The 16436-nt window shown below is 52.3% G+C and overlaps 1 protein-coding gene across 2 annotated transcripts in view; it reads right to left on the bottom strand.

Moving 5' to 3' along the window:
* The window catches only part of SDK2 (sidekick cell adhesion molecule 2), a 262997-nt gene that overhangs the window by 52377 nt on the left and 194184 nt on the right, over positions 1-16436 (bottom strand). For both annotated transcript variants that reach the window (XM_061144959.1, XM_061144961.1), the window contains exons 17-24: positions 15200-15381; positions 14136-14251; positions 5597-5792; positions 5287-5385; positions 4737-4928; positions 2971-3092; positions 1841-1950; positions 1601-1751 (exon numbers count right to left, since the gene is read on the bottom strand). In XM_061144959.1, coding sequence (XP_061000942.1) covers positions 1601-1751; positions 1841-1950; positions 2971-3092; positions 4737-4928; positions 5287-5385; positions 5597-5792; positions 14136-14251; positions 15200-15381 — 1168 coding nt within the window. The remainder of the gene's footprint in view (positions 1-1600; positions 1752-1840; positions 1951-2970; positions 3093-4736; positions 4929-5286; positions 5386-5596; positions 5793-14135; positions 14252-15199; positions 15382-16436) is intronic.

Here is a 16436-nt window from a genome sequence, read left to right as displayed (position 1 = left end):
CCTTTGTGACCCCATGGACTGCAGTATGCCAGGCCTCCCTGTCCATCATCAGCTCCCAGAGTTTGCTCAAACTCATGTCCATCCAGTCAGTGTTGCCATCCAATCATCTCATCCTCTGTCTTCCCCTTCTCCTCCTGCCCCCAATCCCTCCCAGCATCAGGGTCTTTTCCAATGAGTCAAGTCTTCGCATCAGGTGGCCAAAGTATTGGAGTTTCAGCATCAGTGTCAGTCCTTCCAGTGAACACCCAGGACTGATCTCCTTTAGGATGGACTGGTTGGATCTCCTTGCAGTCCAAGGGACTCTCAAGAGTCTTCTCCAACACCACAGTTCAAAAGCATCAATTCTTTGGCGCTCAGCTTTCTTTAGTGGAGGCCAAAAGGAGTTCTATAGGGACTTCCTTGGTGGTCCAGTGGTGAAGAACTCGCCTTTCAATGCAGGGGACGTGGGTTTGATCCCTGGGCGGGGAACTAAGATCCCATATGCCACAGAGCAACTATAGCCCCTGCCCCGCTACTACTGAGCTCACGTGCTGCAACTAGAGAGTCTGTTCGCCACAACTAAGATCCCACACGTGGCAACTAAGATCTGATGCAGCGAAATAAATAAATCAATAAACAGATGTTTAAAAAAACGAGTTGGTGGCTGGAGGGGCCAGGTGGAGCAGAGTCGGGCAAGCTCCCCCCGAAGCTAGGGTTCCCGGGTTTTCTAAGAAGCTGGGCTGTGCAGGGCTGGCCCCACGTCTCCTGTCTAGGAATTCCTCCTGGCTTGCTGCTCTGTGGGGCTTCATCCCGGGAAATGCTGCCCCGGGGGAATGTTCAGGGGGAGAAATGTTCTCTTTTATTCCCCAGGAGCAAAAGCACGCTCAGGGTTTATGGCAGTGGGTTTCGGGAGCCAGACTCCCTGGGTTGGAATTCTGAGCCCTACTGTTAACTAAGGGGTGTGGGAGGATGGAGGGAAGGCTACTTGGGAAAGTTATCCCACCTCTCTCTGCCTCAGTTTCCTCATCTGTAAAGTGGGGCCAGGATTACTGTCACAGGCTCCCATGGAGAGGGCTCAGTGTCAACGCCGACAGCACTCAGAACAGTGCCTGGCAGGAGGGGAAGCCCTCACACGTGTTACTAGCTCGTGCAGGGTCACGTGGGGTGATGACCATCGACGTGGAGCCCAGGTCTATGGGGACAGAGCTTAATGCCTCTGCCAACTCCCCGTGAACCTCAGGAGGAGCCCCTAGTTCTCGGATTTGGTGGGCAAGACTACTTAGCTCTGAATCCCAGAACCACCCCAGGGAGCTGTGTGACTAGGTGAACGTGTAACCTCTCTGAGCCTCAGTTTTCTTAGCTGTAAACTGGGATAGTAATGTGTCCTTTGCAGGATTAGTGGGAGAATTTTATGGAAGAAAACAGGTAAAATGCTCGGCACATGGCAACGCTCAACAAAGTGTTTGCTAACTCCTTGTCATGTAGAACATTTGTTCGTTTGGCTAAGACTGATAACCAGAACTGAGAAGGGGGCTGGAGATGAACCAGTGGACGCCGGCTTCTGCAGGGTGATGAGCAGAAGGAGACGTCCCCCCGCCCCCCGCGCTCGCGGGAGCCTCACCATCCAGCGGAGCCACAGGCTGGTCTCACTGGCCGTGCGCAGGGTCACGTTGGCTGGGGCCATGTCAGGGGGTGCCTGGAGGGTCTGGATCTTTCTAGAAGGCTGGCTGGGTGGGCTGGTGCCCACGATGTTCACCTGGCGCATGCGGAAGCTGAGACGGGGGGGAGGGTGAGCACAAGGGTGACCCCAGGCCCAAAGCCCCCTGCTGTCCGGGCAGCCCCTTGCCTTTGCGCCCCGTACCTGTAGTAGGTGAAGGGGTTGAGGTCGGGCACCTCCATGGAGCGGGCGTCGGGCTCGTTGGGGAGCTGGTGGATCAGCTGCCAGTCCTCTCCCTCCCCGACCACACCCACCTGCAGAACGAGACCCCCTTAGAACCGGCCAGCCCGCCAGGCTGAGCTGGGGGTGCTCTGAGCCCCAGCTCCTGGGATTTGCAGCCTGGCCCGTGAAAGGCTTTGATACAAACCCCAGGGCTCACCAGGAGGGCACCAGCTGGGGCCCCCTTCTTTCCAGGCTCTTAAAGATAACTTCAAGGGCGACCCCGAGCCCGCCTGCATCAGAATCTCATGGGACGCTTATTACCATACAAACGCACCCCTGGGCCCTGCCCGTTAAAGTCAGTCAGAACCCCTGGGGGTGGTGCCCAGGAGCCTGCTTGTTTAGTAAGTAAGCTTCCCAGGTGATTCTCCTGAACACCGGCATGTTTCTTTAAAACCCCAGTTAGTGGATTCTCTGGGGGTCCAGTGGCTAAGAATCTGCCTGCCAACGCAGGGGACACGGGTTTGATCCCTGGCCTGGGAAGATCCCACGTGCTGCGGAGCAACTAAAGCCCAGGCACTTCAACTACTGAGCCTGGGCCCTGGAGCCCGCGGACTGCAGCCGCTGAGCCCGCATGCGGTAACGACTGAGGCCCTGGCTCTAGAGCCGGGGCTCCAGAACAAGAGGAGCTACCGCGGTGCGAAGCCTGTGCACCGCGACTGGAGAAAGCCCACGCAAAGCCACAAAGGCTCAGCGCAGCCAAAACCCCCAGCTGGATCAAAGTTTCTGGGGGTGGGGCCCAGGCACTGGAATTTCTGAACGCTCCCCTGGTGCAGCCAAGCTGAGAACCATGAGCGTAACGGAGGCAGCTGGTCATTTCTCTGGGCCAGCAGGTCGCCACCCTGACCAGAGTGAGTGTGTGTGTGTGTGTGTGCGCGCGCGTGTGTGTACAGGTGAGGCGGAGGGGAACTGTGGACACTGTTGGTGTACCTGGCCTTCTGTACCTTGCATATGGAATTCACACTGATGTAAACATGCGCACAATTTGCTCTCAAGAGCAGGGGCACGGCCAACGCGAAGGGCAGGCTGCCCGCTCTCCCCTCCGCAGGCTGTACCTGGGCCTCCACCAGCCAGCGGGAGATGGAGGTCTTCCCATCGTAGCCTGGCTTGAACTGCAAGGTCACGGAGCGCGGGCCGATGTTGGAAATGCCCAGGTTAGTGGGGGCTCCGGGGAGTTCTGCAGAAAAGAAACAGGGCAGGAAGGGAAATTAAGAAGAAGGTCCTTCCACATCGAACAGGGCTCTCTGGGCACAGAAGGGGCTGTGTCACATATTTCCTAGAAACCTCCTCCTCCGAGCATGACCGAGGCCTCACCCCCCCGCCCCCAACACAGGCTTCCGTCCTGCATCTACGGCTCGCTGTGTTCAGACCAGGGACGGGGCAGGCGCGGGGCTGAGAGAACCTCAGGGCCACGCAACAGGGGCTGGGCTTCCTAGAAAGAATCCTCCTCTCCATCCACCCATAACCCGCAACAGCGCTCCCCAAACAATACTGGCTGTGGGAGATTTGCAGGAGGGGTGAGGAGAAGGGGAAGGCCTTCTATCATGACCAGGAGCCCTGAGGTTCAGGAGGAACAGAAGGAGCTCAGATTCCAGGGTCAGACTGCTTCCGGTGCTGTGTGTCTTTGGGCAAGTTACCTAACCTCTCTGTGCCACAGTATCCTTCTTGGTAAAATGGAGATGATAATATCGCCTACCTCAGGGTTACTGTGTGTGCGTGTTCTTTGCGACCCCATGGATTGTAGCCCACTAGGCTTCTCTGTCCATGGGATTCTCCAGGCAAGAATACTGGAGTGGGTTGCCATGCCCTTCTCCAGGGGATCTTCCTGACTCAGGGATTGAACCCAGGTCTCCTGCATTGCAGGCAGATTCTTTACCATCTGAGCTACCAGGGTTAGTGGGAAGGATTCAGTGCATTGATGCATGGAGCTCTGGGTTGGGTGGGCACTACATCAACAGTCCGCACTGCTTTAAATTATTAAGTAATTTAATAATTACCTAGTGGCTAGGACGGTAAGGAATCTGCCTGCAATTTGGGAGACACAGGTTCGATCCCTCGGTCGGGAAAGATCCCCTGTAGAAGGAAATGGCAACCCACTCCAGTATTCTTGCCTGGAGAATCCCGTGGACAGAAGATGAGCTGGGTGGGCTACAGTCCGTGGGGTCACAAAGAGTCGGACACAATTGGGACACAAACAATCTCCTTCTTGTCACCATTATTATCAGGTGGGGTTGGCTGAAGCCCAGTTATCTCAACCATCCCAGTGGGTGGGCGGCTCCAGGCATCCTGGCCACATCGCACAAACACAGACTCACAGACCCAGACAGGAATGTGTGGGTATCCAGTGCATCTCCCATTGATACAGATGGGGAAACTGAGGCACAGAGGTTGACTTGCTCAAGGTTGCAGAGTCTGGCAGAAGCGGGGCTGAGAAGGGGCCTCAGCTTGCTCTTTAAACTGGGGGTGGGATTATTCGGACCCTGCTCTACCCCACTCCCAGCACACATTCCCACTAGTTGGAATCCCATTTGGACCCTTCGGGAGACAGTGAGTTCTTTCCCTGAATCACAGATGCCAGTGCGTGAGGCAGAGCCTGGTGTGGGGACTGGGGGTGGGCAGGGGTGGAGGAGAGAAGGTGGGGGCCTGCAGGGTCTGGGCTCCCAAGAGCCAGGCAAGGAAGCAGCAGAGTCCACCTAGCCTTGCCATCATGAGTGTGAGGCCGGCCCTGGGGGGACCCAGGGACCAGAGACCCCAGGGAGGGGCTGGCTGTGTGGGATGGAAGCGGCCGCCATCAGGAGGAGAGGGGGCGTCGGGCACCCACCTGGAGGCACCCCCGAGGAGATGGTGGAGGCCGACACCTGGCCCTGCCCCTTGGCGGTCATGGCGGCCACCTCGATGGTGTAGGTGGTGAGTGCGGTGAGCCCGGTCACGCGGTACTCCAGGGTCACGTTGGGCAAGTAGTGGGTCACGCGCGTGTTGGTGCGGTTGTACTCCTCCCAGGAGATCCGGTAGCCTGGCGAGAGCCCGCAGCGTGGCGTGAGCTCAGCTGCGGTGGCCTCAGCCTTCTGCTCTGATGCTCATGCCCCCACGAGCCTGGCGGTTGGACACGTGCTGGAGGCGAGGTGCCTCCGGGGAGGTGGAAGCATCGTGGGTGGGTGGGGGTGCCCTTGTTGTGTGGGGACTGCAGCCACGGTGAAGAGCTGGGGTGTGTCAGAGAGTGGAGGGGCTGAGAACCTCCTCTGAGTCTTCTCCAAGAAAGACTGGTCTGCTGAGAGGCTCTGGAGGGACGCCGGGTCGGCGGCAGGGGGATGGACAGGATGACCCTTCCCGGCCCGGCTCACCCCCCGGGGCAGCAACGCCGAGGCGCCTACCTGTGAGGATGCCGTTCCTCTCCCCTGGCTCCTGCCAGCTGACCTTCAGCGAGGTGTCCAGGACGTCACTGAAGCTCAGGTGTCCCACAGGCCCAGGCACTGCACCCCGAGAAGGCCCCCCCACCCCACCCAAGGCCAGTTAGAGCCAGCGAGAGACCGCCTTCTGCAGGAGGGCCCGCGGGGCTCCAGGGGCACCCCAGGCTGGAAGACAAGAGCAGGGCTGCCCTGTGCCTGGAGCGCGCAGCCTGGCCCGTGGGGAGGGCACGCAGGGAGTCGGGGGCAGAGGGAGCCGGGACCGGGGGCTGCCTACCATCCTCATGGGTGCGCACCAGCTGCGGGGTGCTGCGGGGCCCGTCCCCGGGGGTGGTGAAGCACAGCACCGAGGTGAAGTACTCCGTGAACTTCTTCAGGCCGGACACGAAGCCCACGTGGATGCTGTCCTGAAAGTTGGGCCGGGCGGTCACCATGGTAACCTCCTCTTCCTGCTCCGGCTCCCAGGCGATGAGCTGCAGAGAGGCCAGGGGCTCGAGCAGGGCGGCAAGAACGGGCCCAGCAGAGGCCCGGCGCTTTCCCAGAGGCTGGGCCGCAGACAGTGTCCGGGAGCCCAGCCCCGTAGGGTCCCTCCTCCCAGGGAAGGGAGGCCGTGCTGGGACCCACAGGCCCCTGGAGCATCTGTCCTCTGGGAGCTCACTCTGGGGTGCTTTTGCATTCCCTGAGTGACTTACTCTAAGCAAGGCAGCCGGCAGGGTGCTTTCACCGAGTCGTCTCTCTCAGTCCCCACGGCAACCCCAGAGGGAGGGACTTGACCAAGATTGGCTACATACTTTGCAGATCCAGAAAAGGCAAATGGAGACCCCCTTGTTTAAAAATTGTTGAGAATTTCCAGAAACAGCAGCAAAGTGTTGAACCAAATATGGAGTCCTTCCGAGTATGGAGCCTTGAGTGACTGCATAAGCACGAAGCCAGACTTGCTTTTCACAGATGATGAAATAGGCTCAGAGAGGCTAAGTGACTTTACTATATCACCAAGCGGCTAGCAGCTGAGGGTCTCTGTTTCCAATACCTGGGCTCCCTTGTCTTTCTTTGTCTGGGCTAGGGCAGTTCTCCCCTGGAACTTCAGTGTGTAGCTAACTCTAATCCTTTTAAACTTGTTCTGAGCTGGGATTTTAATCTTAACCATCTGCTAGAGGTGGAGTGTCAACAGGAAAACCCAGTCTGGAAATCCAGCATCACTTTTCATTTAACTCCACTCTATACATCCCACCCATAACTGCATAAACTCCCCGCCTCCCCTTCCATCTCTTCTTGCCTCCTGTTTTTTAAAACTGAAGAGTAGTTGATTTACAGCGTTGTGTTAACTTCTTCTGTACAGCAAAGTGATTCAGCGATACATATACATGTGTGCACGTGTGCTAAGTCGCTTCAGTCGCGTCCGACTCTTTGCGACCCTGTGGACCATAGCCTGTCAGGCTCCTCTGCCCATGGAAATTCTCCAGGAGAATTCTGGAGTGGGTTGCCATTTCCTTCTCCAGAGGATCTTCCTAACCCAGGGATCCAACCTGCGTCTCTTACATCTCCTGCAGGGGCAGGCACCTTCTTTACCACTAGCGCCACCTGGGAAGCCCCATACATATATACACGTTTTTTCAAAATATTCTTTTCCATCACGGTTTATCACAGGATAGCAAATATGGTTCCCTGTGCTATACAGTAGGACCTGTTGTTTATCCATCCTACGTACACTAGCTTACACCTGCTAATCCCAGACGCCCAATCCATCCCTCTCTCCCCCTCCCTCCCCTGAGGCAACAAGTCCGTTTTCTGTGTCTGTGAATCTGCTTCTGCTTCACAGATAAGCTCATTCATGTCATGTTTTTGATTCCACATGTAAGCAATATCCTACAGCATTTGCCTTTTTCTTTCGACACAGTCAGTGTGATCATCTCTAGATCTGTCCATGTGGCCACATCTTTCTGCCTCTTGGTCTCTTGCCCCACACTCCTTTTTACTGGGCCCTTCGTCTGTCTCTAACAATGACAGCTGGTCTCAGAGATTTCCTCCTTTATTTGAAGTTGATTAAATAGCAATTAATGGTGAAAAGCAACATGGGATGAGTTTTAATAAGCCCGGGTATTTATAGACATAAAACAATACCATGCCAATGTTTCCTGATTAACTCACGCCCATAACAATGCTTAATCTGCTCCTTTTCATGGCCGCCTGTTTATAAAGGATGTTTGGAAATTTAATTGGTATTGTGAAAAGATAGCCGATAGCAAGTTAATTAGACACTAATTAGACCCTAAAAATACTAATCAGAAATACTAAGTGGCATTTAATAAGTATGTTAAATACCCTCTTTATTTCGGTTATCTTGTTTCATAGCAATTAAATTGCTGAACTTCTTTGGAGTAGATGAAGAAACAAGTTTGATGTTTTAATTTAATTTAATTAATGTAAATTCAAATTAATTACGCCGTTAGAATTAATTGTGCGGTGTATTCTCCAGTAAGTGCAAAATCTAGGTAAATATAATCTTACTGGGTTTAGACCAATTATGATCACTACCATTAAAAAAAAAAAAATAAGGGAGAAAGAACGTCCTGACGAGGGCCTGGAAACAACGTCACAGGGACCTGTCTTCAGAAACGACGCGGAAGACGGGCCCAGGGTGACGGAAGCGCGGCGTGGTGGAGGCACGCCCGGGGCATGCGCACACGAGGCCAGAGACCAAGATGGCCGGGGCGGCTTCAGAACGTTTATTCCGGCGTGTGGACCAGCCGTCCTTCCACAGCTGCACCTGAAGAGCAGGGGCTGCGGGCTGAGAGGGCTCTCCCTCAGGGCCAGGAAGGGGCCGGGCTCTGGGCAGCCGTGGGGAGGAGTCTGTGCTCCATGCACACACTGGGCCTGGCACCGAGTCAGTCCGTCACCGACGAGTCCCGTGTCACCATCGCAACGAGGACGAGATGGGAATCTCCGTCCTGCGCTGCTACAAAGCCGAAACCAAGGGCCCAGCCTGGTGGCCCAGGGGTTAAGACTCTGTCTTCCAATGCAGGGGGCATGGGTTTGATCTCTGGTCAGGGAACTAACTAAGCTCCCACCTGCCATGGGGAAGTTAAGCTCAACTCTGTCATTTACTGGGAAAATCGGTCAACCTCTCTGAGCCTCAGGATTACGTGAGACACTATGGTCTACCCTGATGGTTGCGCAGAAAAGGGCTGAATTGATGTGTCTTGTTTCTGATGGAGGCAGTACATTACAGGCTTGAGAGACCAGGATAGTACACCTGGCTGGCTAGATACTCCGGTTAAAAAAGTAGAATGGAGGGGAAATTCTCTTTTTCTCTATTTTTTTTTATCTCTTTGCATTTGCACAGATTTGTATAAAACATCCTGGAAGGATATGTAAGAAATTAACAACAGTGATTCCCTGGAGTGGGGAGAATTTCGAGGCTGGGTGGGAAAGAACCAGGCAGATGAGGGGCTGGGGTGGGAGGGGGTGGGATGGAAGATCTCTGCTCTAAATTTACCTTTTTTATGTTTGTTGGGTTTAGAATTGTGTAAATATATTTCTGGTTGAAAATTGAATTAAAAAATGAAAAAAAAAATAATGGGGCAATTTGGCAATATCAGCCAAATTATATATATTTACCTTTTGACTTAGCAATCTTATTTCTAAGAATCTATTCCAAAGTTATACGTGAATATATGAAAAGATGTATGCATAAAACTATTCACTGTAGAAATGTTTGTCACAGGAAAAGACAGGAAACAACCAAAATGTCTTCAGTAGGGAGCTGGTTGACTAAATAATGCGAGATCCACATAATGGAATACAATACAGATTTTTTAAAAAGGAACATGAAGTATCTCTATATACACCTACAAAGTGATCTCCAGGATATAGTGAAAATAACAGCAAGATGGAGAAAGCATGTATTGAACACTGTCATTCATCTAAGGTGAGGAGACACATTTATGTATGCATGCATTTGTTTATTTTAAAGAAATGGAAGGGGAAAATCAAACCAAACCAACACACATAAAAAAATGAATTCTATTGGGAAGGAAGAGAACCAGAATTCAGGCTGATAACTTTTCTTTGTCGATTTGACCCTGGAACCATGTAAATACGCCACATAATTACAGAACAAAATTAAATTAAAAAATCAATCCCTAAAAATCAAAACCAAAATGAAGCAAATGAACTTCACAGTGTATTGAGTTGCAGCGAAATCAGAAAGAAACCCTTTCGAAGACTTTGCAGCACAGAAAGGGGTGGCGGGTGTACATCCTGCTGGGGTACACTCTAACAGAAAGACCTGCAGACCATCTGAAACTATTTTCAGCAACCACAGTGTTGGCGTTGCTGTTCTGAAACTGTCGTGGGTGTTTGTGGGATCAAGCAGGTCAGTGATTCTCTGGTGTGAAAAGAATTCGATGTTTAGTATGGAGAGAAGAGAGAGAGAAAAGACCCACGAGATTATTTTAAAAGAAATTTGAAAGTCCTGAAATTGAATTGGAAGTATATGTTTTATCTTTTAAAACAGTATTTTTGAGTTGTCCATTCACAGAGCTTCAAAACAACAATCCATGCTGGAACCAGGAGCACCCCCATTGCCCAGTTTCTGGTATCTAACTATCATTTAAAAGAAACAAGGGCTCCCTGAAGACATGGCTGGTCCCAGGCATGCTGTAGGAGAAGAAGATAGTTTGGGCTATCCTGTCACAGCAGAGAGCAAGGAAGCTATCAAGGATTCCTGGGGCTGGGACTTCCCTGGTGGTTAAGAATCTGCCTGCCAACGCAGGGGACGCAGGTTCGATCCCTGGTTCGGGAAGATTCCACATGCCTCGGATCAACTGAGCCTGTTGCCACAGTTACTGAATCCGCGTGCTGATGACTCCTGAAGCCTGTGCCCCACAACGAGAGAGGCCACCACAAGGAGAAGCCTGCACGCAGCAACGAAGACCCAGCGCAGGCTAAAGAGAAAAAGAAGGCTCCTGAGCCCACATCAGAAGGACTCACCGACTCGAAGAGGCAAGTGATGGGTCAGTCTGGCATCAATAAAAGTAATAACAGCAGTGGCTTGAAACATAACCGTGTATTAAAAATCCCTAAGGACATAATAATACTAACAACAACACCACAGATGCCTCCTTCTGCCCCCATCCAAACTCATCTATCACCTTAGAAGATGCTGAGGAACCAGTTCATTCTTCTGAAAATTGTTAAGTTACGGAAAAGACTTGAGCAAATTATCATGCTTTTCCTAGATGAACTAAAGCTTCAGGTAACCAAAAAGCTGTTAAGGGAAAAATTCTCTTTTTTGGGGGGCGGGGGGGAAAGTATTTCAGCTCATAAATCAAGACAAAATTATAACATGCACGTCTCCTCCTTTTGCAACCCCTACTGAAATAACGGACCACACAAGGACCATCAGTGGCCGCTACATCCTAGTAAGAGAGACAGTTGGACGCTTTGCCGTCTAATGAAAATGCACAGCACCATCTAGGAAGTAATATTTTGAAAAACAAAATTCGAGCTGAATCTGATCAAACCTCTCATTCTAAATTCCAATTTACTGCAAATATAGTGTTCAGAGGAATAAATTAAGTGACCCCACAGGGATGCAATCAGCTGATCCAGCCAGACTGCAAAATTCTATAGGATAAATGACTAAGTTTCTCTACAAAATAAACTAAAAAGGAGAAAGAGGGGGACAGAGAACCCGTGGATCAACTGAAACCTAAAAAACTCCAACCAACTGCAGCTGTGTGGCTCTCCTTTGGATCCTGAGGCAAATAAACCAACCAGTAAAGGAAAAGATTTGGAGACCAGGAGATTGAACGCTGACTGGGTATCTGATGCTATTAAGGGGACCATTGATATTTGAAGGCACCATAATGAGAATGTGGTTACTGTGGTGAGGTTTTAAGTAGAGACTTTATAACGTTTCTCTGCGGGAATATGAATGGATGAAAGGATACAATACCTAGGATTGTCTTAAAAATATTCTAGGACAGAGGCTGGAAAATAGAGGGAACAGGACTTCCCTGGTGGCCGAGTGGTTAAGAATCCACCTTCCAATGCAGGGGACGTGGGTTCCATCCCTGGTCGGGGAACTAAGATCTCACGTGCTGCAGGGCAAGTAAGACCTCACACAGCCAAGTAAATAAATAAGAAAAAATCAGAGGGAACACGCTGGGCCATGTGTTGGTAACTGTTGGAGCCAGGGTGCATTATGGTTTTATCTAGTCACTTTAGTCTCCTCTCTAATTTTGTAGATGCTTGAAATTTTTTCACAATTCAAAGGGGGAAAAAGGTCCCTTCTCACTGAAGGATGGAAGAGACAAACACTGCTTTTTCTTCTCCCCGTGACACTGAAGGTGGAAGGAGCAAGAAGCAAAATTCCCACTTGTATCTGTCTGTACTTAGGGAAAAATCAGTTACAGTTATTATTTGACAATGAAATCATATGACACTTTATTTTTAATGCAAGGCAAGGGGTAGGCTCTGCAGTTTGAATCTGAGCTTTGTGGTTACTTTGACTTTGAACAAATTACCTGTCCTCACGCCTCAGTTTCGTCCTCTACAACGTGGGGGGACGGGAACGTCCCTGGTGGTCCCGTGGCTGAGACTCTGAGCTCCCAATGAAGGGAGCTGGGCAGGGAACTAGCTCCCACATGCTGCGACTAAGAGTTCACACGCTGCAACTAAGACCCGGCGCAAATCAGTGTTTAAAAGAAAATAAAACGAGGGACTTTCCTGCTGGCCCAGTGGTCAAGACTCCGTACTTCCAATGTAGGGGGTGTGGGGTCGACCCCTGGTCAGGGAACTAAGATCCCACATGCTGCACGGCCAGAAAATAATAACAAAAATAAAGAAATACAATGGGGGTGATGATAACAAGCCTTCCTTCTTAGGGCTCTTGTGCACCTTGCCCAAGACAAGTATGGGAGAGGCCGGGTAGAAAGCGCCCTGTCTAAGCATGAGTCTTCCTCACCTGCTTCTATGCTCCAGCTATTTGGACCGTTCCTTCCCGCTGACTTTCACGGAGCAGGGAGTGGGTGCTGGGCCTGGGAATCAGGTGGGCTGCTATAGCCTCCTCTGGCTCTGGCACATAACGGGTCTTTGCACTAATTGTCCCGGCCACTGAGCTGGTCTCCTCGGCCCTCTGGGAGCCATTTGCCTTAGAAGTTTGCAGCCCAGGGCTCCCCAGGGTGGAAGGAAACTTAGAGTCGGCAACAAGAAGCTAATTGTTCCCAGCTCAGCTCCTCTGCACGATTGGAGCCTCCCCCTTCCTTCCCCTGCTGCCCCCCAGAGTCCCAATTAAGAGGTTTCTCCAGCCAGCCAGCACTGCCGGCGAGAGCTGCAGCCTTGGCCCAGGAAGGCCGGCTCGGCCTCGGTGATGCGCCTTCCCGGGAGGAAGATGCCATGGCTGGAGTGGGTCCCAACCTAGCCCCTCCCTCCTTTGTGCTATGCTGTGCCAAGTCGATTCAGTCGTGTCCAACTCTGCGACCCCATGGACTGTAGCCTTCCAGGCTCCTCTGTCCGTGGGATTCTCCAGGTAAGAATCCTGGAGTGGGTTGCCATGCCCTCCTCCAGGGGATCTTCCCGAGCCAGAGATCGAACCTGCGTCTCACATCTCCTGCATTGGCAGGGGGTTTCTTTATCACTGAGCCACGTGGGAAGCCCCCCTCTGTTTACCAGCAGAAAAATTCTCTCGGTGATTTAATCTCAGTCTCTTCCTGTCCAGCCCCCTTGACCTTAAGTAATAAAGGCTGAGACTGCAGGTCCTAGAGACACTCTTGGTTGTTGCACACGGGTGCTTTGAGAATCTTCTGGAAGTGTCTGCAGTCACCGCCAGGTCACCGACCCCTGGGCTCCAAGCCAGAGCCCGAAGTTCTCTCCCCTTCAGGGCTGGCTTCCTGGTGACACATGTCACCACCCCCCACCCCCCGTGCTGGCTGCCTGCGTGAGGACACGGAGAAGGCGGCCATCTGCACACCAAGGAGAGAAGCCTCAGAGAGAACCAACTCTGCGGGCACCCGGACCTCGAACTTCCGGCTTCCAGAACTTTCAGGGGCTACATTTCCGGTGTTTAAGCCACCCAGACTGTGGTACTGCATGAGGACAGTCCGAGCAGCAAGCCCACTTCCACTCCTATTTCTAGCGTTTCCCTAATGCTTGTTAGGTGTTTGCCATTCTGCTCAAAAAATTACAAACATCCTCATTTAATCCCCACATAACCCCAAGGAATAAAAATTAGCATCATTTTCATGCACAAATGAGGGAACAGAATGTATCTTGCTTCCCCAGCAGCTAGATGTGCATAGAGTCGGGCTCACTAAATATTTACTGAAGGAAGGGTGCTCAGATGGACTATCGCACTCGTCCAGAGAGCCGGTGAGAGACACAGCCAGGACTGTAATCCAGGCTCTGAGTCCCGGTCCAGCCCTTAAACACGCTGGGTGGGGTCAAGTACAGTCCAAGGACTTGAATGCTCCCCTTAGCTCACGGCTCAGGGGCAAGCAGTGCGTTTTAGATTTTTCCTGCTGGGCCACTTCTCTGCGGAGGTCCCGAGCCTGAAACAAACCAGCCTCACTGAGACTGCGCTGTTTCACCTGGTCACAGGCAGGTCAAGGTCAGTACTCCCCGGGGCCTGGACGTGGACCTGGGGACAGCCCGAGGCCCTCTGCCTTGATCACGTACGTGCCCTCTGCTTGGCCTGAGCCAATGATCTCAGAAACACAGCGGGGATGCCCTCCTGCACCCCCCTCGCCTTCTTCCCTCCGCTCCTGCGCCCTCCTTGCAGGCTTCTACCCGGGACCAGGAGAGCCCTCACGTACCTTGTAGCCCTGGTTGATGCCGTTGATGAACTGGGGGCTGGGGGCATTCCAGGTGAAGCGGATGGTCGTGGAGTTGGTGGCTTCGGCGTGCACGTTGCCCGGAGGGACTGTGGGGACTAGGGGAGAGCAGAGAGGTGGGGGTGTGGGTGGAGGGTCTGTCTGTCTGTCTGGCCCAGGGAAGCAGAAAGCACACGAGGTCTGCAGACACAGCTTTACACCTCCCCCTCTACCCCATGGAGACTTGAGATGCTCTCTTGGCTGCAGATTGCCTGTGTGCCCAGTTGCTCAGTTGAGTCTGACTCTTTGTGACCCCACGGACTGTAGCCCGCCAGGCTCCTCTGTCCATGGGGTTCTCCCGGCAAGGATACTGGAGTGGATTGCCATGCCCTTCTCCAGGGGATCTTTCCAACCTAGGGATCGAACCGGCGTCTCCTGCTTGGCAGACGGATTCTTTACCACTGAGCCACACGGGAAGCTTCTGTAGATTAGTTTGGGTTTAATAAAACCGGTCTGGCCCATTTCACAGCACGCCCATAAATACAAGTGATGAATCTGAAAATGCTCAGGGTGGTTTTTAGGTTCGACGCTGAATGTAAGCTGTTTCATGATCCAGTTAATGGGAAACTTCGCAGAAGGTCCCTGTGCCCCCGAAGCCTCTGCCTTCATCACACCCGCCCCGACCTCTTCATCTCCTCCTCCAGCCCCCCGCCCTACAGGGTAACTGGGCACCGGGGCTGGATAGAACAGGCAGCATGGCTGAGGCGGTCAGGACTGCTGCTGCTGCTGCTGTCGCTCAGACCTGTCCGACTCCTTCTGACCCCCTGGACTGTGGCCCGCCAGGCTTCTCTGTCCATGCGATTGCCCAGGCAAGAATACTGGAGTGGGTTGCCATTTCCTTCAGGGGATCTTCCCGACCCCGGGGTCAAACCCAGATCTCCTACACTGCAGGCGGGTTCTTTACCGTCTGAGCCACCGGGGATGCCCATGTCAGGACTGGGGGAGTCCAGGACCCCACAGGCACAGACCTGGGAGAAGGAGAAGCAGCAGCCACGGTCCCCACCCACCTCCTTGCAGCGTCCACTCGGTGACCTTGCTGCTGTAGACACCCAGCCCGGCGCTGTTGTAGGCGGCCACCTCAATCTCGTAGTTGGTCCAGATGATGAGGTCCTCGAGCAGCAGGTTGTTGACATCGGCATCCGTGATGTTCTTATACTGGTACCCAACAGGCAGCCCGGCCAGGCAGTACCTGAGGGGAGAAGGCCAGGATGCCAGGGATGAGAGTCAGCCTGCATGGCCTCGTGTCCAGGAAGCTGTCTGTGATGGCGGAATGGCCCACACCCGTGCTGTCCAGAGTAGCTGCTAGGCACCTGAGATATGCTTAAGTGCAACTGAGAAATTACGTTTGTCATTTAATTTCTTTTTATTAATTTAAATAGTTGCAAGTGACCAGAGGCTACCTTACTGGATAACACAGGTCTAGGAGATGTGTCTGGACTATTGTTTTTGATGGGGGAGGAGGACGTTGGTGGAATGGTTAACAGGATGCTGAGAGCTCCTGGGAAGATCTCACAGGTCTCAGCTTTGAGGGGTCATTGATGGGAGAGTGGTCTCCAAACCTTGGACTCATTTTCCTTCTTGCTCTAAGAGAATGGCTCCCTCTTTTGACAGCCACTCTCTTTGGTGGAGACAAAAAGGCCTGAGGCTACCTGCTCTACCAAGTTCCACTTTCCACTGGGAAAAAGAACACAGGGTAATAAATGGGATCTGAACAGGCACATTTTGGAGGATGGATAGCTTACAGGAGAACCACAATGCACACATACTTTTGATTCTAATTATTAGGGAGTTAGAGGCCCCAAATTTTTTGCTGCATCACAAAACCCCACATCAGTGGTCTTCAAAGCCTTTGTGTGCCTGAAGGACACCTGAAAAGCTTATCAAAACGCAGCTTGCTGGGCTTACTCCAAAGTTCCCCATTCAATAGCTCAGTGGTGGGACCTGAGAATTTTCATTCCTGTCTAGTTCTCAAGTGATGCTGCTGCTGCTGGTCCAGGGACCACACTCTGAGAACCTCTGCCCTTTATAGAGTCATCAGAAAACCCACAACATAGTTAACTGATTATGGAGCAGCCAAACTAATAATAACTGATAACGGAATAGCCAAACCAATAATACCTTCTTCCAAAATTAGGGGATTTCAATGCTGTGAGTGTTCAGTAAAGAGACATGGGAAGTTGCCTGGCATTTTGCAACCAGCCAGAGTTCAGAATATTGATGAGCGTTCTCAGTAGTTTCAAATAA

The sequence above is a fragment of the Dama dama genome, chromosome 5 (genome assembly GCF_033118175.1).
Source record: "Dama dama isolate Ldn47 chromosome 5, ASM3311817v1, whole genome shotgun sequence".
Lineage (NCBI taxonomy): Eukaryota > Metazoa > Chordata > Mammalia > Artiodactyla > Cervidae > Dama > Dama dama.
The sequence above is the reverse complement of the archived record's forward strand: the minus strand, read 5'-3'. Positions and strand labels throughout refer to the sequence as shown.